Source organism: Malaclemys terrapin, chromosome 8, assembly GCF_027887155.1.
Source record: "Malaclemys terrapin pileata isolate rMalTer1 chromosome 8, rMalTer1.hap1, whole genome shotgun sequence".
NCBI classification, from domain to species: Eukaryota; Metazoa; Chordata; order Testudines; family Emydidae; genus Malaclemys; species Malaclemys terrapin.
The window spans coordinates 10,480,349-10,503,160 of NC_071512.1; the positions used below are offsets into that span (position 1 = coordinate 10,480,349).

Below are 22,812 nucleotides of genomic sequence, written 5' to 3' on the forward strand. Positions count from 1 at the left end.
TCATCAGAGGTGAAGGCTTCCATGAGTTATATTGCCTTCACCATAAATGTCATTTGTTCTGCTCATCCTTCTCTACAATGTTTTAACATGCTTAATTTTTTATATTAGTTATGTTTTGGTGGGAAGTTTTATTTGCATAGTATTCTGCTTCTGCACTAACCATTCTTACTGTTGATGTTAGAATGGAGTGGAAAACCAGGGTCTACTTTTAATCAGAGACAGTGAGAAAAAGCAACGTTATTGTCCATCATTTTGGTGAGTTACATATATATTATATGTATGTAAGTAATTCTTGACCAAACCCTAACTTCCTTTCTCAGGCACTGGGGCCTTTGTATAGAGCCTTAGATTCGCTTTTCCAGTGTCTGGGGTGAAAAGAAGAGGACAAGAAAGACTGTAGAGCAGCAGTTAGATAAGTTCATGGAGGATGGATCCATCAATGGTTATTAGCCAAGATGGTCAGTGATACAGCCCCATGCTCTGGGTGTCCCTAAACCTCTGACTGCCAGAATCTGGGTCTGGACGACAGGGGTTGGATCACGTGTTAAAGTGCCTTGTTCTGTTCACTCCCTCTGAAGCAACTGGCACCGGCCACTGTTGGAAGACAGGATAATGGGCTAGATGGACCATTGCTTTGACCCATATGGCCATTCTTATGTTCTTGCTTTCTTTCTACCCATAGAATAACTACACCTCTACCCCGATATAACGCTGTCCTCGGGAGTCAAAAAATCTTACCGCGTTATAGGTGAAACCGTGTTATATCGAACTTGCTTTGATCCGCCGGAGTGTGCAGCCCCGCCCCCCTGGAGTGCTGCTTTACCACGTTATATCCGAATTCGTGTTATATCAGGTCACTTTATATCAGGGTAGAGGTGTAATTGTTCTCATTTGTGGATTGGGAAATGACATCAGGACCGATTGTTTGTTTGTTTTTTAGAAAAAGTAACAAAAAAAAGAAAAAAAAAGCCCACAGAACAATAATAATTAAAAGAATATATAGGCCATTGTTTTTTTTAAATATAGGAGAATAGATAATGGGCCAGCTCCTGCTAATACTGCTTCTAGCATTCCAAACCTCTGCCCTGCTTCCAACAGTACCGTTTAAAAATGATAACAAAATCAACCCGACAAATTTCCTGCCATGAAAATGTTTCTTCTTTTTTTCTGAATGTGAAACTACTCCACACCAAACAAACAATTACAGAGAATCCATATGCTGGGTGAGCAATATTCAGCCCTAGATCACTGACTGGCATGAAGGATGAATAGTGTGTTGCCAACAGAGCATCACCACTTGTTTCATCTGCTTGTTACATATTGGGGAACATTTTCAAAAGAGCCTAGGTAACTTAGGAGTCTAACTTTTTGGCACTTATTCAGTAATTTATCCAGCATGTATCCTAAACCATTTTAAACCATGTTAAATACAGGTCTTATAACAACAGAACATTTTCAATATTATTTTCAGGTTACCTCAGATTAAAAATGGCTGAGAGGATAATCAAGCTTCCTTCCTGTCTTTGTGCAGGTTGGGAAACAGCAACGCTAACAACATGCATCGAAGGCACACAACCCTTCGGGAGAAAGGCCGGAGACAGGCTATCCGAGGCCCAGCCTACATGTTTAACGAAAAGGGCACCAGCCTGACCGTGGAGGAAGAACGCTTCCTGGATTCTGCGGAATATGGCAACATCCCCGTGGTGCGGAAAATGCTGGAGGAGTCCAAAACCTTGAACTTTAATTGCGTTGATTACATGGGACAAAATGCCTTGCAGCTAGCGGTGGGGAATGAGCATTTGGAAGTGACTGAACTCCTTCTGAAAAAGGAGAATCTGGCTCGAGTTGGAGATGCGCTGCTGTTGGCCATCAGTAAGGGATACGTGCGCATTGTGGAAGCAATATTGAACCATCCAGCCTTTGCACAAGGGCAGCGTCTCACACTAAGCCCCCTTGAGCAGGAACTACGCGATGATGATTTTTATGCATATGATGAAGATGGAACTCGGTTTTCTCATGACATCACCCCCATAATACTCGCTGCTCATTGCCAAGAGTATGAAATTGTTCATATCTTGCTTCTGAAAGGGGCACGGATAGAAAGGCCCCATGACTACTTCTGCAAGTGCAATGAATGTGCTGAGAAGCAGCGGAAAGATTCCTTCAGTCACTCTCGATCGAGAATGAATGCCTACAAAGGATTAGCAAGTGCCGCTTATTTGTCTCTTTCTAGTGAAGACCCCGTTCTTACTGCTTTAGAACTAAGCAATGAATTGGCAAGACTAGCCAACATTGAAACTGAATTTAAGGTAATTCAACCTAAAAGGTTTTCCTTCAGCTAAATGTGTTAATAGTGGCATATATTTTCCATGTGAAAGAGTGTTGGTCAGAAAATCAGGGCTCAGAAAGAACATCCTAAAAATTCAAAGCAAGGAATCAAATTCTAGGTCAGCCTCAGATTAAGGGAAATCTTGGTCAGAATTTAGATTCAATTAGAGCTTCCATCAGAAATGTGAAATATGATACATGCTTTTCAGGAGAAAAAAATGCTTCCAGTTCTCCTACCATTATAAGAAAAACCTCAGATTGAGATTTTTTCCCCCCCATTTCTAGAAGTGACAATCCACTAGACTCTAATAAATGCTATTTTACTCTGAAAGCCAGGCATTAAAGTTCAAGTATTTACATATTAGATGATTTACTATGTTAGAGGGGACAACTGGAAAATATGATTCCCCGCTCCTCTCTTCACCAACACCATGTTGAATGTAAAAAAAATGAGGGCAAAGCAGCCATTTTAAGTCCCTGTGGAAATGTCATTATCTCCTAAATTCCTACATATTTGCACAGAGCTGGGCAAATCTTTTTCAGTAAATAGTCAATTTGGTGTAATAAGTATATTATGCAAGTTTTGGGGAACTAAAACTATTCATGAATTTGGATCAAATTTGGCCAATATTTTCAGTGAATTTTTTTTCAGAAATGTTAAAAAGGTTCATTTTGAAAATGTCAAAATGAACCATTTAAACACTTTTGTTTGGAAATGACATTTTAGAAATGCAATTTCATTTAGGAAATGGCAGTTTGGAACAAAGTTTGAAACATTTTGTTCAACCCAAACAAAACATGTTTGGTTATTCATTTGGGTGAGGGGGGAAAAAAACAACAAAAAAATCAGTTTTGGGTCAAAACAAACCAGTTTCCCCCCCAGATTTTTCAAACCAAAAAAGTCAATTATTAACTCATCTCTAATTTTGATGAGAGACGGAGAGAGATGGCAAGACTTCATGCCTTGTATTCTTCTCAGTAGCCCATTTCAACTCTTTACCTGTCCATTTGCAACTGTTTTCTCTTGTATAGGCATTAAGATAGAGGTGAAAGGGCACAGGAGTTCTGAATATTGGTGTGGCAGAAAATATCATTCAGAGCATTTAAAATGCGTTAACTACATATGATTGGTAGCATACTACTTCTGAAATTCAGAACTCTCTGTTTTTGAAAGCTAAGCTGAGGTCATCTTCACCTTTTAACATATTGTAAGAAAACCCCCAGCTATCCAGAACTTGTACAGTGCACACCATCGCCACTCAGAACTTCATTGTGTCAGAACAATTGAATGATGGATTTTCCTGCTCCAAAAGCAAAGGCTCCTATGTCTTCTGCTGAAGGACGATCTGTTTGGGAATCACTGATCTAGATTGCTGCCAGACCAAATTAGAAGTGGATAGCCCAGTGGTTAGGGTGTTACTTCAGGACTTGGGAGACCCAGCTTCAATTGCCTGCTCTGCTACATCCTTTCTGTGTAACTTTAGACAAGTCACTTACCCTCTCTGTGCCTCAGTTCCCCTCTGTAAAATGGGGACTTCCCCACCTTGCTAAGATGTTGTGAGAAGAAATACATTTAAAGAATGAGATGATCAGTTAACTATAGTGATGGGTGCCAGATAAGTATTTTAGGTATATATACAGGTTGGTTTATCAGATTAAGAATCCATTATACCTACTCTGATTCAAATTACAAAGGTGGCACATCAAATACTTTTTGCTCTTCAGATATTGCACTCTTCAGTTGAAATCTTGATCTGCTTCTTTAGATGAAGAGTAGTCATGGGTGGGGTGGGGGGAGGAGGAACACAAGGAGGTAATTCTGAAAAGTTCCTCTAAGACTATTCTGTTTTGCTGCATTGTAAACTTCTTAACTCTCTCCTGCAAGTTATTCAACATCACCATTATGACGATGAGATTGCAAATGTCCTATGACATTTGCAACATTTTGCTAAATCAGTAGCGTGGTTCAAGAAGTTGTGGTCTTCCAGGCTAAAATAAATTGATCATAAAAACTCAATTTCTATGGCCCAGTCACCAGTTTATGAAAGTTTTCTGGCTAATGTACAGCTACAACTCTGGTCAGTAACATAAATGCAATAAAAGTCTAGGTTGGCAGTAAATTGGGGTAGGATGCCAGCGAGGAATCCATTATTTTTTTTTAATTTGAAAAACCATTCAAGTGTTCAAGTATCGTTTTCAGAATTCCTCACCAGACATTCTCTGAATTAGAAGTGACAAGAGCTGTATATCTTTTCAAGAGTTGCCTTCTAAATTAACTAGAAACATTATTATACTGGCAAGATGATTGATCCCCTTTGGAAATAAAATTAAGAGCCAGATCCTGCAAACTGTTACCCATGCAAATAAGGAATTGCAGGATCGGATTCCAACACAACGGTGTTAAAATGTAAAAAGGGAGATTTACATGCATTGGGGAGCCAATCTTGCAACACTTACTCATGGAAGTAGTCCATACATAAGCAGTCCCATTAATTTCAGTGAGACTACCTTCATGAGGAACAACTGCAGGATCAAACCCACAGTTAGCGGTATTAGTATCTCATTAATGTTCCAGCTCCCATCCAGTAGAAAAGGGCATGCTATTTCATTTAAGGGGCATCAGCGGCTTTCAGCATTACATGGCTGTCAGCTCTGTTAAATCTCTCCATGCTTAACTGTAAATATATTTTTACCAGAACCTGGTTCTTGCTCTAGACCAGATCTACCATATGAAGGAATCCTCCTGAAGTTACCAACAAAGAGGAGATAATCTACGATGGGGTTGGATACTTTAGAAACACCTGAGATTATGAGAGAGCCATAGACAGACAGGGATATAAGGTGTTATGAAACTTTCCATCATCTCCACTCATGTTTGTTCGTGATGGGTTTCCCATTCCTGTCTCTTTGTGGAAGGTCCTCTGTATCACATGGAAAGATCTAGAAAACATTACTCATAGTTTTATTTCACATTTCCATAATCTTTTAATTTAGCTTCTAGAGTCAGTGACATGCAAAGTTTCAAGGACTTCAAACATATTTATAATGTAGGAATCTATATATTTTCTCATTTCTCAATTTTCTCACCTTAACCTTATAGATGGGACACAGAATTAGGTACTAATACAGCTAATTTAAAATCTTTACAGAAGGTAGCATTGGGATTTGTGAAAGAAGGTCCATGGGTGACATTTTGTGAGATTTTGTTCATAGACAAAAGACATTTTTGATTGCTGATTTTTTTTAAAGTCCTGGTGAGACTTGTATAACGATAGCAAATCTGCAAAATGTAATGAAATCAGGCAAGCTTTTAATAACATTTCTCAATCTTGGGGGGAAAAAAAAGAATTGTTACTCAATTTTTGACTTTTGTTGCCTATATCTGTACTTACTAACAATCTAAAATCCAAAATCATTATCCTCTGGACTATTATATTCATACAACCTCAGTAGCACACTGTCTTGCAGAACATACTTGATAGTAGAGGGAAACACTACCTCCAACTGAAGCGCATGATTTAACTTTTAAAGATGGCGGCAGGCGGATAATCAGCAGTGAGATTATTTTTCCTTCTTTTGAAGAAATTCACAGCATAAGGGGATAATAAATATGTGCCTATTTTTTAGCTCTTTTCACTACTCCAAGTGTATTTTATACAATAATGGTATTCAGCATGTAAAATTAGCTCATAGCCCCACGCAGAAATTACATTTTTGGGGTGTGTAAATTCGATGTACAAGTGACAGTTGAAATAGTTTTTAGACACATGAATTTCTGATGGTGAGTAAAAATTGGTGAAGTTCAGTTGCTCTGGTTATGAGAGGCCAAATAAATTAGGCGAGGCAAATGAGGAGGCATTCATTTCAGCATAGCTGAGCGAGAATTTATTATCAATTCCCATTTACAACAATGGGAGCTGCATGGCTAACTCTCAGCCTAAAACACTACCAAACTTACCTTAAATTACTTTACACTGTGGGACACAGACAATAGATCAAACTGCAATGTGGCAGATTCACACTGTAGAGGAACAGCTACTCTTTGGTCCCAGGGAGCCTACACACGTTTGAGGAGACAAGTTCAGTCTCTGGTAGCTAATTCTTTGCATTTTACATCCCTTCCATTGTCACTATAAACTCCTCCCTTGAACTCTATGGTTTTTTTCGTTTGGTTCACTAGCAAGATCAGGATAGTCTGTTGTCATGTTGCTTCCTAGATATTAAGTAAAGGTATCAGAATGAAGATTTGCAGGAGGCAGAGTGAAACTGACAGGGCAACGAATAGTAATATACATACTAGCCCTGATATTCACTTAATGTAAATCAGTGTGGCTCCACTGAAGTCAATGGACGTTTATCAATTCACATCAGCTGAGGATCATGACCACTAATTAGAATGAATGCAAATAGGATGGACCAGCATTGCTTCAGATGATATGGGAAGCGAGTGTCTGCTTTGCCAAAGTTTATTGATGAATAAGGCCTGAAAAAAGACATATGAGGGATAGCAATATTAATGGTATTGGACTGATTTTATGTTTCATGACCTTCCTTAGACTTTTGCAGCTCCAATGTCTTGCAAAAAAAAAAAAAAAAAAAAAAGCTCCCTTATTAATGCTAAAGGAAAAGAAAGCTGTTTGAGATGCAGCTGCATGGTTCTGAAATGAAATTACTGAATTAAAAAAAGCAAAAAGCAAAATATATTCAATGAAATGTTAAACTGGCTGTTTGTATTGACGATTCTCTTGCCTGCCTCTGGCAGGCTCACATTGTAGTTCTATGAAAGGACTTGGTGACTAGCCTGGAAAGGAAAAAATCATTACAAATGTGGGTTTTTGAAAGTTTATGAAAGGTAAAAGTCGAGGGAGTGTTCGTGGGGCATTTATGCATGGTTTATATGCAGATTTGGCAGGGGCGGGGGGAATACCACTCCTTCCAAGCAAAAGCTCTGTGAGAAAAAAGTGTTCATGTTTGTATGCTTCAACAAGCTAAAGCACATACCCTTCTGGTCTGATTCTGGGAGTAATTTAGCTGACGTCAGTGGGGCTGATTCTGCATTGTCATGTGCCCACTTTATGTAAAGGCAGCAGCTCTCCCATTGGGTTTTACATCTACTGTAGGGGCTTCCTCTGACAATGTGCTGGTGTAGCCAGTTCTATATTGCTCTACTCTCACGGCTCCCAGGGTGGAGGGCATGCTGGGGGCCCAGGTGGGGTGTGTGTGGCTGGAGCACTTGTGCTCTCTCTTTTCTGCTGACACAATGGGTTTTTGTGGGGCCAAGCATGACTAAAAGCAGCCCTGAGACTGCTCTAATTTATGTCAGGTGCTGGGTAAATTCAGAGTTAGCTTCAGAATATGGTAAGGGCTAGGGTTGGGTTGATGTTTCCCTGGAGCCCTGCTATCTGCTGTTACATGGAACCTCATGATGCCTCTTATATCAAGTTACTTTTTAAGAGCTGAACTTCCCTCTAAGCAAAACACTTAATCATTATCTTATTTTAAAACATTGACTCTCCTAACTACTCATACATGAGAATCCTAAACAAAGAAAGAAAGGGATTATAAATTATGTATCAAACTTGAACTGGTTTAGAATATGTTGCAGAATGAAGCCCTAAGATATTAAGAATTGCAAAAGCAAATCATTAAGAACAGCAAGTTACAACCTGAAGAATAATACTGCATAATGAAATTCTACCCTAGAATGTAGACACTCTGCAGCTTAATATGTTATCAAGCAGACCAAATTTTAATGTATTTAATTTGCATGGGTTTATATTATTTTGTATTAAGAATGAACTATAATTTATAAAGTTAAATAGTAATCACATATACCCACAGTCTGGCACCACTACTTACTCCTGTTGAGAAATACTTTATGGCAATAGTATTCCCATTTAAATGAAGGGTGGCAGAATCTGGCCTTTAGTCAGAATAAGAAGAAATCTGCGCTCACCTACACACTAAATCTTGCTTCTCGTACACATGCAAGTAGTGCTGTTAAAGTCACTTCTAGCAAGAATAAAGTTTGCAGTATTTGTCCCACCCTGTGCATACAAGTCAATAGGAGTTGCACTCATGTACCTGAAAGCAGGAGGTGTCTAGTGAAAACCCTTTTAAATGTCACCTTCATATAATGCAATATGTAAATTTCTTCACAAGTACCATCTGCAAACAACCAGGTGACTCATTTCTTAAATTGGAAAGTGGAATTTCCAAGAGCAGAGTCAGTATAAAAATTGGCTATAAGCTCATTGATCTCTTTACAGGATTATATGTTTAGCAAACATTTTGATGGCAATGCCCTTGTGGAGATCTTTGACATAAATATCAAACTCAATTTAATGCTACTGTATACAAGTTATGAAAAGGGTGAGGGAAATGTAGCACAAACTGGCCTTTATCTAACTGTTTACTCTCTCTTCTCCCCTGGGATTACCCTCTCCCTCTTTTCTTCTACTGAGATCCAATATGAAAGGCAGGTCTCTTTTAGAACACCGCATTCTCCCTAAATAGCATTCAAGCTGCATGCTTCAGAATCGCTAAATGTCCTTTGTGATAAAGACAGCATCATCCAAATCATTCCATATAGCGATCTAAGCAAATTAAATTACATGGTGGCAAAGGAGGATATGAAAAGATCTCACCAATCAGAAGTGTTATAATAAGCTCTCCATTCACATTGATTAAAACGTTACTGCAGATATGATCAAAGCCACCACCTGGAACACATATGGGGTATGGGCCTTGTTTATTAATCCTGCCAGAGTTGTCAATTCCTCTACTTCAGTTAACACAGGAACATATTTTTCTTTCACTCGTCCCCCACTGGCTTCCATTGCTGCTCTACCGGTTGTCCTGTATATTTACAGATCTTTGAAAAATAATGGGACAGCTGTTCAGAAAGACCCAAACCCACAATCTAACTTTGCACCTGCTGTTTTGGGCCTGGGACAGAGTCTTGTGCGTTCAAACATTTGCAGATGGCTGACTACCTGATTAGTGGGCTCTAATGACATTTGCAACAGCAAATCAAGTAATTGGACAGCCAGGGCCATATCCACAACAGGTATAAATCAGTGCTAATGTCAATGGAGCCACACCAATTTGCACCAGCTGGTCCCTAAATGTTTAAAGTCACAATTAAATGTTCCCACACATGTCTCCTGCTATCAAACGGGAGTGCAAAATTGCAAGTGCAAATAGTGCAGGAAGTTTTCCCATATTGTCTAGTTTAATAATTTTCCACTAAAAATTCTATTCCCATAGTTTTTTCTCATCTGGTGCGTACTGTTTAACGTCTATAACAGAATTGAAGTAAAGTTTTTAAGGGAAGTGACATTCTAAACTCCCCCAGCATTGCCTGGATTTACTTTACACAAATGAAGACTCGGGGCCAGATTCTTCATTCTGATGGGGCCACTATGTCACTAAAGCTGTGATCCTAAAGTCGGTCTTCCTGTGACCAGACAAGTAGATATTGCAACTCTTATGTGTCCTCCTGTGCCCAGCATAGGTGGTGTAACCAGGGAAACGGAGATTGACTGGGGAAATCTCTGGTGGCCACGTGGGCTCCTTGAGGCCATTAACAATTGGCATAAATTAGAGCAGTCTTCTGGTTGCTCTAAGTAATGCTGGTTGGACTAGCTTAGCATGTCGTGGGCCAAGGTTGCGGTTCCACAAAAGGCTCCTTTGCATACTTGCTCCTGAGATCATGCTGTGTGTTTCTCAGCTGTAGCCGAAGATCTGGCCCTGGCAGCCCTGTGATCCCATTAAATGAAATACTTGGCATGGATTGCTATGTACTTTGTCTGGCTCTTTTTATTGTGATTTAAATGTAAGAGGCAATTATAGCAGTTCTCTTGGCTGAATCACCATCACTATGTGGGCCCACGGCATAAAATTTGTGATTGATAAGCACAGAAGGAAGGCTCCTGATCTCGAAAAGTATAAGTGGAAAGCGCGTGGGAGTACCAGTAATTTGCCCTAGCCAGATTATTGACCCACTTCTCTCCAGATTCCATGCTTGCCTCTGGCCTTACATTTCCTTATGGTTATGAAGATGACTTTTTTTTAAAAAAATCACTTTTACACGGTGTCATATTATTGCTATTATCGTCTTATAGCAGAAAAATGATTGATTGCAATGGGCTGACGCAGCTTACAGAGGATGCTTTTGAAATGAGTGAGATGGGGAAGATCTTTAACATGTGGCTTCAATAGTTTTAAAGTTAATTTAGAGCTTGTGAATGGTCCCAGGGTGTTTTCTCACAAAACAGCTACAGCTTGGATAGTGGCAATGAAAAGTGCTCTCTGTAACTCCACTACTTCTACTTACGTTCCTCAGCTCGGCTCCAGAGGCAACACCTGTTGGGGAAGATGGCTCAGTTCAGTTCCCATGCTCAGCCAGTCCTCGAGAATGGCAACAAAGGTGTCCGTTGGTGTTAGCTGCGACACTAGTATGAATGGTATTCTGTGGTAGCTGTCAAATAGCAACTGGATTGACATTACCACTTTGGAGGAAAGAGAGCCCAGTGGTTAAGGGTGATACCCTGGGACGTGGGAAGCCTGCATTTAATTCGCCCACTCTGACATAGCCTTCCAATATGACCTTGGGGTAGTCACTTAGTTTCTGTGTTTTAGTTTCTCATCTGTAAAATTGGGATAATAGCACTCTCTATTGTGAGGATAAATACATTAAATATTCTGAGGTACTCAGATACCATTGTAATACAGGTCTGTGATGGAGCAGAGAAACTACCGCTTGGCACAGCAGGGGTTAAAGAAAAGCTTTGTGTTCAGCTAGCCCCGCCCCATTATACCTGCAGCCAATGCCAAGCCTCGAGGCGGGGGAAAAGAAGGGAGCCTGGCTCAGTTGGGAGCTGACTGGCAAGGAGATAGGAACTCTCTGTTTGCCTGTCTGAAGGGACAGATCAGTGACCTGCCAGCCATTGTAGGCAAGTAAGTCTTTCCCCCGTGAAGGGGAGTCTGCAGATAAGCCCCAACTGTGGGGAAACTGGACTAGTGGGGCCACACCCAAACTAAAGGACTGTAGTAGAAAGTAGTCCAGGGAAACTGGTCTTGACCTCACCCTGCCAGGAGGGAGACTCATCTTTCCTGTTTAGGAGTTGAACTATACAGGGCCCTGGGTTGGGACCTGGTGGAGAGGGAGGGCCCTGGTCCCCCTACCATTCCTGCTGAATAATGATCTAGCCACTAGGCCACCTGGCCACCGAAGGCCCGATCACAAGGCTATATATGTACCTTAGAGGGATTGATAAATTTAAATTAAATTAAATAAATTAAATCATATAATCGTCTAAAGAGTTTAACTATTCAAATAGAAAACACTGAATAGTTTTTGTTTATAAGCTTGTGAGAAAGTTGCTGAGGAAATAATAAATGTAAAAAAAAAAAAAAACAAAAAAAAAAACCCAAGCAAAAAGTCAAATGATTTGAATTGTTTTTAAAAGCTTGAAAAAAATCATTGATTGCAAAAGCTGAGCTCCATAGCCATGCCTGGGAGTTATTTTGATATGAACAATAGAGGCTACGCTCGGAGGGAAAAAAATCAATAGAACCGAGCTACACAAACAGAATCAAATAGAAATGCAGGACTGTTTCTGTGAGGATGGGGGAAAAGGAATACTACCAAACTAATAATGAATAGTGATAAGACAACAGCATGGCATTTGAAAGACTGAGAGAGCTATTTTTGTTAAGGGAGAGATTTTTGTCTCTGCCGATATTGCTGCATTGGAGATGGTATCATTATAACCCATTCATCTGCTTGCTACCATGCTGAATGAAATTACACTTTGTAAAGATAATCATGGGGATTTGTAGGCTGAAATCTGCTGCCTCTCTGTTGCCATGGAGGGAACATATTGCAGAACTACTACAGTCAGTGGCATGGAAGCACACAGGTCACCCAAGGGTGCTCTGCAGCTCTTTGCATGGTGGAGAGAGACATTGGATGGTGGCTCTCTCCATGGGATTGTGGATGAGCAGGCAGTTCGGGGAAGAGGCGGGGCTAATGAGTCAGCTACAGGCTCTAGTTGCAGATATGTTCCACCTGTATAGAAGTTCTGCACCCTGCCTGTAGATTTAGGGAGGAGGATTCCATACCAGCTCAGATGAGAGCTGGTGTGAGTATGTGTACATGAAATGGGAATCACACCCCTACCTCATAGTGCAGACGTCGCCTTAGTTACTTGAGCATAGCCTATAGCATGGGCAGAGCAGTTGCAATTTGTCAAGCCAACCTTCACACTGGTCCCAGGTTTCAAAAGTGGCTGCCTGAAATAGTTGCTGACTTGGCATTTTTGCATGTGGGATCTATGGTTGAGATTTTCCAAGACAACTTGGGGATTTAGCTACTAACTTCACTGACTTCTGGTTAAATCTCCTACTCATCTTTGACTATCTGAGCCCACGTACAGGTGGGGTCTTATCCAACTTCCATTAAAGTGAATGTAAAGTCTCGCACTGGCTTTAGTAGCCATTGGGTTGGGACCTACTGTGAAATTCTCTTCCTGTTTGCCACTATGTTTTATGGACTAATCATAGACGAAGATTAAAAGTGAACTAGCCATGGGAGCAAGGAAACAGCAGCAGTATTCAAAATGAAAGCTCCCGTTGCTTTCTATAACAGTACATGTTAAGCAAGCAGCACCAGTCTGGATTAAAATTTGATTGGATTTGTGGATATTTTTCCCTTACAGATAATCTGAACAAAGAGTGTTTATAACCTGTAGATAAATATGTAGGGGTCTGTTCTGCACTCCTGTGGCACAAAAAATGGAGAACAGAACCCTTGAGAGAAATTCGGAACTTGTACGATTCCTGGAGGTACTTAATTCAATCACCGTGTGCTCCAGGAGCATTTCACGGGGCAGGTAGAGGGCTAAAAAAGCTGAGCATTGTTTTCTCAACAGGCCAGAGCATGAAAAATAACTAAGTATAGAATTCAATTATCACTACATCTGGGAACTTTTTAATTACACCATAAAGCAGTTTTAGAAAGAGAACTTAATTAGTCTTGAATATAAAATATTAAGGGCTCGATTGTTACCTGGACTATGTATGCAGACAAGCGAGTCAGAGGGAATAAGAAAACCCCTCATCCCTCCCTTATACTGCTATGCAGACAACCTAGAATGTAGGTCTCTGGGGAGGCTGAAGTAATATGCATTTGCCTATTCCCTCCCTGAAACAGTTGGGTTGGAAGGGGCAACATATGGGCATAGTCTTGGTTCTACCCTCCCCCAGTCTCTTCTTCGCTCCCTGCATACATACCCTGCCTAGAGCAGTGAGGCCAGCATGGAGTGAGAGGTGTAGGGAGTAATTTCTTGAAGGTATTGGCCAGTAGCAAACTATTACCCTTGCAAGCAAACTGAGCTGAGAGGAAACCTTGGCTCCCTAATTCCTTCCCTGGGCTGCTCCCAGAGCTGAGCACTTGGGAGCACTGCTTCTTATTGTAGCTTGCTTCCTTGTGACCCTAAACAATTAAAGCTTTTACTCTGCTCCTTCCCTCGGTAACTACACAATGGTAGAGTCCAATCTATTACCAAACAGAGCTGAGCCAATGGCAGGAAATGGTTTCTGCAAATGTTCACTTGGAGTTGGCAATGAATCTAGGTTGGATTGTATTTGAGATCCTTTCGTTCAACAAAAGTGCTGAATATTTTGTGTACTGTTCAGCAACATATTTCACAATTTTTCATTCAGTAATTGACTCACTGTACACTGGTTTTACGATCTTCAGCCAGCTCTGAAGCTGGTCAAAAGATATTTGGCAAATCAAGTATTTGATGGATACCACTTGAAACCTCAGAGGATAATGGGCCAAATTGTCAGCTGGTGTCAATGTCCTGTAAATTTTCCAACATCTATTTATCCCACCTTTGAGGATCTGGCCCATTAGAGTCGGTGAATACTTTGGGATATACGTGTCGATGTAATTATTATATAGAGTCCCTCATTGTGTGCTTTGGACTGTCTTGTTCCAAAATCCATTCACCATGTTCACATTCAAACTCAATATTTCTGTGCTTTATCAGATATGTAAAAAATGGCAGGCTATTAATGAGACACTCTTTAACACATTACGACAAGTTTCAGAGTAACAGCCGTGTTAGTCTGTATCCGCAAAAAGAAGAACAGGAGTACTTGTGGCACCTTAGAGACTAACAAATTTATTAGAGCATAAGCTTTCGTGGACTACAGCCCACTTCTTCGGATGGGATCTGATGTTTTCCCAGTTTGGCCTTTGCACAAGAATGTGGGGGCTTTTCATTTGCTTGCTTGTGTGTTTGTTGCTTGTTTTTTTTTTTGAGTGTTTTGCCCAAACCTATGCATCCGAAGAAGTGGGCTGTAGTCCACGAAAGCTTATGCTCTAATAAATTTGTTAGTCTCTAAGGTGCCACAAGTACTCCTGTTCTTCTTTTAACACATTAAGCACCTTTTCAAAGACCAGTTTAATTGTTTTAGGCAGTGTCAGATAAGTAGTGTCTAAAATGTGTATTGTGCTCCTGTATAACAGAGTAATTAGCATTTTTTCATCCCTAGGGTTAATGTTGAACTGAATTAATGCACAGAGAGCATGAGAGAACAGAACCTGATCTTGCTTGTTCAAGGGGCTGTGTCTGCTGTAGCCCTCACATCTCTCCTTATTTCTCTCAGATCTAACCCACTCATGTCTAGTGTCTCCATTTCCCTCACCTACTTCTTGTGTCCAGTTCAGAGACCAGGATTCTGAGCGTTATCCAAAATTAGTGCCTAATAACACCTCTTTTGTGGAGTGAGGAGAAGCTGCTCTTTTTTAGGCATTTTACTCTGCTTACTACACGCTAATTAGTCTGTTTGACATTAAGTCTCCATTCTCCACCAGCAGAATCACCCACTTGTGGGGCAAAGAGGCCCTAAAACATATAAATCCACCATTAGTGCACGACAGAATCTCCTACATGGCCATGCAATTATCTAGATACTGCTCCTCTAATCCAAAGTCAAAACTACTTATCATTCTTAAACCTGGTTCCCGTGTAGTGATGAATCCCCGATGAAGAACAAAGCTTGTGCACCACATACTTTTTGCCTGCATTGTTAGAACGTAATTAGAATCGTAGAGCAATAATGATAGCATATGCACAGAGGTCTCGTATTGTGGTGGGAACGGTAGAAACTGGTGATTAAGGTACAATAATAGTTTGCATTTCAATCTTCTATTTGGGATCTGATGTTTTCCCAGTTTGGCCTTTGCACAAGAATGTGGGGGCTTTTCATTTGCTTGCTTGTGTGTTTGTTGCTTGTTTTTTTTTTGAGTGTTTTGCCCAAACTTATTCATTCGTTTTTTAAAAAACAGAGATTTCTTCTTCACTGCTTGGCAGCTTGTGTAATCCTTTAGACCTGTGCAAAGCGGGTTTTAAATGCTGCCAGATTAGAGCCATAGGCTTTGAGCCATAGGCTACATCTACACTTGGAGCTAGGGCTGTGATTGCCAGCTCTAGACATACATGTGCTAGTTCTAGCCACAGTAGAATGGGCAGTGGAGAGCGGTGGCATGGAGTAGCTGTCCCAAGAACACGCCCATGGGGTATGGGCAAGTTTGTACTCAGGGCAACTAGCTCATGCTGCTGGTTGCTGCTCCTATAGTATTGCAACACCACTTCTATTTTTAGAGCAATGAGAGCTGGTGTGATTATGTCTGCTCAAGTGGGAAACACATTCCTAGCTCCAAGCACAGATGTAGTCTCAGTTGTGCTGCCTCTCAAGCCCAAGTGTCAGTGACTACCCAAGGTGTTATATCGGGAGAGCTGAGCCCAAGGAAAGTGGAAAATATGTCTCCTATTAACAAAACTCCTTCCAATATTCTTGGAATGATTTTAGCACTGAAATTACTTGAGGTAGAAATCACAAACTGGCATGGAAGCAGCCCTTATGGAGGACAAATGCCTTTGAGTGTTCTGGTGAAATTTGCCTTTGATTTGACTTTCCAAGAACGCGCTGCACGGACGCCATTTTTCTCACAGAGACTGGTGCACAGATAATGACCGTTGTGTTGCACTTGCACTGATGGCTAACTTAGCTGAGCAGTGAAAGATTTTCTGAAGGTGAAAGCAGAAAAAGATTATTCAATGGAAAGCTTTCCACATCCAGGATCTGTAAGTCCTTTCTGGCCTTCAAATCATTGCATCTATGCATTAATTAATATTTGCAGAGAACACCGAAGATTCAGAAGTACGCTATGCATTTCGGGCACTAATGTTGTCTTTTTTGTGCCTGTTCTCTGGCTAAATCACTTTCCCCCATATCAATCTGGCATATTTCACAAGTAAAATATTTTTAAAATGTTGCTTGAGAAAAGTTTCCCTTCAAGCCCTTCAGGATGTCTTAGAAGTGAAGCCAAACTTGTGGAACATGCAACTGGGTTGAAAAATGTGTTTATATGTCAGAACGTGAAGGTATCATCACTCTCATGCATATCAGGAATTATCCAGCCAAAATGACCCCTGTTCAGGTGCGTTGGGGAGGCTGGCATAAATGCAAGGTGTGATAGTGGAACATCATAACTCAACTACCTATAACCTATGTCTACACTAGGAAAACTAGAAATTGTAATTCACAAAAGGGGCAGATGCACCATTGGTAGCAATAGTGGGAGCTATGGAGAAGGGAATCATGCATATTTGCCACTGTATCATCTAGTCCTGATCTGAGGAAGGTTAAATGACATTGTGGTAGAAACTCATGACTAGAGGAGATCAAAAATTTGATGATGGAACTTTCTTCTCTTGGAAAATGCTGTTTTCTTGAAATCAAAACTTTCAGTGGGAACATTTCAATTTCTACAAAATTTTGTTTAGGGAAAAAATGAGAGAAAAATATTGAAATGGAACATTTTGAGTTTTTGTTTTGAAGTGTCTCATTTTGAAATTTATATTTATATAAAAAAGGTCAGTCAGAACAAAATGTTTTGATTTTTATCAAACCAGAAGTTTTCAATTAACCCAAAATGAGGGTTTTTTCACCCCCCAAAAATGTTATTTCATGGGAAATTTTGAAATATTTTGTTTTTATTTTAATTTGGAATGAAGACCAAGTTTAAAACATTGGAATTTCAGTTCTGTGGGAAATTCCAAAGTTTTAACCAGCTCTGCTCCTGACACTTACAACTTCCACAGATGTTACCATCAGTGGAGAATTTTGGGTGCCAGTATTTTCAGTGTAGAAGCAGCCTTTTTGTCATGGAATGTTTATTAACTTCACAACTCATCTGGCAGTTTTTCTGTTTATACCCAATGGTGAGACAGTCAGAATTTCATCTGTGGTACTTATTATTATCCGTCATTTGCATCATGGTAGTGCATAAAAGTTCCAATCAGAGATCAGGACCCCTTTTGGTTGGCACCATACATGACCAAAAGATGGTTTGATTCCCTTTACAATCCAAATATGTGCTCAGACAACAGGTGGATACAACTAACAAGTGGGTGAGCACAAAATAACAGTGAGATAATTATTATTAGCATAACAAGCAGCAGTCTTGTCAGGCCAGTTGCTTAGCCATTATTGAGCCCTTTGTAGGTGTCAGATGACGGTGAGTTTTAAGGAGGCATGGGCATAGACAATTTGGGGCTATGCCTCCCCAAAATGTAGAGATTGCATTAATAAATAAAGGAAACACTGAATATAGAACAGTAGTTCATTTGGCTCAGTTTATTAAAAGTGGGCAAATTTAGTAGTGGTACAAAACTATTCATTAAAGCAATATTCAACAGCTATTGTTTCATTACTTTTTAACTCTAACCCCCTACTCTCCAAAATAAATAAAAGAATGTATGCCTGTGGGAGGAGTTTGAAGGAGGACAATGGCACTTTATGGATTTTACCCCCCATGCAGAAGAGTAAGTGCAAAAGATTGTAGTTGATTGGTTGGGAATTGATTTGCTTGGAGGGCCATTATATTCACTGCCACACCATCAGCGCCTTATAAGATAAACTCAGACCTTCATATTTCAAGCACCTGTTTATTAAAAGTTACAAAACCTGTTATTTGAAATATTGTAATAGATTTTGAAGAGGCATGCAGGATTGAAATGTGTTTGTGAGCAGAAGGGCGCTCTCATATATACACATATTATACAGCTTGGGAGAAATGCACAGTATCAGGGGGAAAAAACAACAACTTTGGACATGTTTCTTTTATGTCAGAAAATTCTGCTGTTTATTTTCTGAATGTGAGGGTTGAACCCTGTTATGAACAGTTTAATGACCACACAGTGCTCGCTGTATTCTTCCTCTCTGCACTGGGAGGCCAGTGATTTTCCGTTTCATACTCACTACTCTCTAGCTTGCCATAGTGATCTCTCAAAGTCCGTAAGGATTTGTTAACACTGAGTTTGAATAACGGTCTTTTTAAATTTCTCTTATTTGGGGGAATATTTGCACAGTAGTTTCGTAATGTCAAGGCATAAGGGGCAACAATTTTATTATGCAACGTAACTTACCAACCCTGAACCATCATTTTCAGCTAAGAGCTTTGAGTAGGGAATATTTTACACAAAGTTTTTTGGCACTAAGTTTGCCAGATCCTCTAACAGAGGCAGTTCATTCTAATGTTTCAAACATAGGTCATGGTTTTATTCCTGCTCGTTGTGACACCGTGGACAATTCATTTTAATTCTCTGTGCCTGGGTTTCCCTGTATCTAAAATGTGGATGACAAACATGCTTTTAAAATGAACTTTGAAATGGGAAAAAAATACTCAGCTATTCAGAGTAAAATCCTGGCTCCAATGAAGTTAATAACAAAACACCCGCTGATCTCTGTGAAGTCAGGATTTCTCCTTCAGTCTTTTAAAGAGCCATTTTGGGGGGTGGAGGAGACTGGACTGAACTGTGTTTTTGTTTGATTTAGTTGTTTTGGTTTTTGTGGGGTACTTTATTGGTCAAGTCTGATGGTGCCCACAGCTTGATAGGTGCCTCTCTGGAAGTAACTGAATTTCTTACAAATAACCTGTCATGTTTTTGTTTAACACATATATCACAGCAAACGAATCAATTCAATTAGACTTCAAACACTGCCACAAGGGATAGATCTTGATTAATGCAAGGAGCTTGAGGAGAATAGATTTAATGGCAAGGAACCATGTATTGGAAATGTATTGCCATTCGCATGTAAATTGATCAGGAATACGGGCTCTTTTGTTCAGACCCAAACGTATGGATTCAGTTCTTAATTTAGAGTGTAATTACAGTGGTCTGTGACAGACACAGGTATAATTTATTCTTTTCCATTGGCCTTTTCCCAGAGGCTTGCTCTCCTTAACCTCTCCTCTGTACGAGACCACAGCCAGAGACCAATTTCTTTGTGTCTCTAAAAGGGGAAGAGAACTGGGCAAATTCTGTTGATCCCCGTTGGAGCCATGCTAGGGTGGAAGCAGAGCGGTAGCGGCTTAGCCGAGGTTCCCAAGCCGTTCTGCCTGTGCCGGGCAGATGGAAAGAGCACAGCTGCTGCCTTTGCTGACACTTCAGGAAGAGCTTGCTGCCAGTTGCTGGCAGGAGTCTGAGGGATGGGGATAGGCTGGGAGTTTGCCCAGGCTTCCTTGAAGCTACAGAGCACTGCACGGCTGGGCAGTTTACACGCCCCCTGCCTAGCACTCCCGGCAAAATGAATAACTTTTAGTCCAGCAACAGTGCAGCGACACAAGTGCTCAGTCATGAGCATTGACAGGACTCAGGCCTTTTTTAACTTGCTTCTATGGCATGATGAGCCCTGTCTGTGCTAGTGATTGTACCATTACTACCACGGGGGGAATGTGGGTCCTTTTTATGAGTGCGGTTAAGGTGGTGGTGGTGGGGGAGAGGGAGTAGTTCTGCATTCTGCTGGGTAACTGTGCCAGGAGCAGGGAAAGGGCACACGCATCGTTTTCTTCCCTTCTTGGGCAGGAGAAGCCAAAGTTTATCCTTGCCATAGAAGTTTGAACAAGCCCTTATCAGACCTGGGTTACCACAGACATTCATCTCAATGAATTTTCTTTAAAGCACTTTAGTGGCATACAATGAGGTGCTAATATAATTGCCCCTCTGTTTCCTTGGCAATAAACAGATACTCAAGAGTGGATAAAGTAGGCAGACAAAGGCCAAGTCATTTCTCAGAATGAGGGAATCAAATTATTGCTGAGGAAAACAGAGAGGAAATGGCGTTGTTGCTACTAGAATGCCAGCTTAATGCAATATTGATGTGCTTTATTTTTAATTATTAACACTAGTCTTGGTTGACCACTGATACCAGCATTGGCAGTGGGGGGTCACTTGAAATAGTAAGAAACTGATAATGCTACCCCAGTTACTTTCTTGTGGTCCTGTATTCTGAGTGGCAAGGAGGTCTACTGGAATTAAGAATGAGTATAATCGGAACTATTGTTCTGGACAGAACAGTAATAGTAGTTCAGCAGACAGAGGGAGAAAGGAAACAGGTATATCTACCCTAGTTTCTGGAGGGAATTAACATTGTATTACTGAATGTAAACAAAATAACTCAATGAGTTGGAGGGTCTGAAATTCAAGCTAAAAGCGGATGCAGATGGGAAATCATTTGCAGTATTCATAATTATGCTGTTTGTTGTTGTAGATAATTCTAATGAACCCATCCCCTTGGCATCTGGGCAGACTATGCCCTTGATTGTGGATGAATGTCGGTAGCATACAATCCATTTTTCATTACTACAAAAAATGGGTCCTGGGTACTTTAAATTCTTTGTAATAATTAAGACCTTGGTTTCTGGAATGTAATTTGCAATTTCCTGGGATGTAATTTGCTGGAGATAATTTTACACCAGTGCAGTATGGAAATGACTCAAAATCATGGCCAAGTGTGTCATTTCGCCACTCTCAGAGCCTCAGGAGTCGGACTCACTTCAGAGCAGAAACATGTAATTCATCTTTTTTTTTCATATTTGAAAATATATATATTAAAAAGCATGATAAGCTGTCTCTACCGATTCAGCAGTTAGGGCCAGATTGTCAAAAGTGGTCAGGTCCAGATTGTCTAGTACTCAGTGCCCACAATTGCAGGACAGCTTTTTGAATGAGCTGAACCGCTATTTAGGACTTAATATAAGGGGGAGATTTTCAAAAGTTAAGCACTTGTGTAAGTGATTGCAGGACTCAAGTATTATTTGCGGGTCTAAATGGGAGCTGAGCTCTTCTGAAAATCTTGTCTGGTCTATATGCTATGAGAAGTAATGCTACATTAACTGTAATGCACTGATTCCCCAATTTTATATATTTCTACTTTTCTATTAGTTGATTCTCTTCCATGGTTCCCTCCATCCGCACCCAGACATAACTAGGGCTAGATCTGCACAATTCTTCGAATATTATAAAAATATAGAAGTTCTTTTCTAAATTATGTGGTACCATCTGTTGTAAAACAGATACTTTTAAGCATCCATATTGGGCAAATTCTATCCTCCATTATATCTATTTAAATCTGAAATTACTCTGTTCAAGGCAAAGTGTAATTGTTATTATTGGAGACAGTGGTTACTCCAGGTTTACAATGTTGTAAATGAGACAAGATTGGACCCAGTATTTTCAGTTATTCGCTATTTCCTGTTTGCTATTCAGATACTTGGTATGGGCCAAATGGTGCTACCTTTACTTATGTAGAGTAGTACTTTACTCCATGAACAGGCCCATTGGTTTTAATGGTGCTACTCAAGTAGTAACTTACATGCCCAGGAGTATGAGTAACAGCATCTAGCCATAGGCATAAAGCCTACTTCATCTGGTGGTCTCAAAACACATTACAAAGATGTGTTATCCCAGTTTCACATATGGCAAAAACAAGGCACAGACATATGAAGGACTTTTCCAAAGGTTACACGGTGAGGCAGTGGCAACTGGGAACATTTTCTCACTCCCGGATCTCTATCAGACAACATTGTTGTCAACCACGTCATATTGTGAGAAATGTGTTGCTAATGTTGGGGGTCATGAATAAATATCTGAGCATGGGTTTCTGAATCTGCACTTTCCTCAATCTCTACCCAGCCTAGTAAGAGTTGGGCTGATTCACAGCCAGAGCTAGAAGACCAAAGAGAAGTGGGAATCTGCCAAGGGGAACAGTTTTGAGGAAAGGGGATATTTATGTGGTCGCCACTTCCTAGTTAGTTCTGCAACTTTTGCCCAATGAAGTTCACGTTTTTGGTTGGTTGGTGAGTGGGAGGGTGAAAGGGTGGCAAATGGAAAGGACTGGTTGTGACTGGTAGTATGATACTCTAGTCCTGAAAAAGTCAGCCTCTCACAGGACCAATATCTCTTCCTTTTCCCTTCCAAGGCTTGTGCAAACTGGAAAAATCATAGGAATGTTCAGTCATATTGAGCCTCTTATTACTACACACACAGAAGTGATGAAGACTATTAAAACTTAAATAAATAAAAGTCTGAGAAAACAGAATGTCAGTGAAAATCAAGA

The 22,812-nt window shown here is 40.4% G+C and overlaps 1 protein-coding gene across 4 annotated transcripts in view; it reads left to right on the top strand.

Annotated features, from left to right (window-relative positions):
* Positions 1 to 1,556: 1,556 nt before the first annotated feature.
* The window catches only part of TRPC7 (transient receptor potential cation channel subfamily C member 7), a 122,137-nt gene continuing 100,881 nt past the window's right edge, over positions 1,557 to 22,812 (top strand). For 3 of the 4 annotated variants that reach the window (XM_054037957.1, XM_054037958.1, XM_054037959.1), the window contains exon 1: positions 1,623 to 2,309. In XM_054037957.1, coding sequence (XP_053893932.1) covers positions 1,623 to 2,309 — 687 coding nt within the window. Of the gene's footprint in view, positions 2,310 to 22,812 lie in introns of all 4 variants that reach the window. The other variant, XM_054037955.1, reaches the window with a different exon arrangement.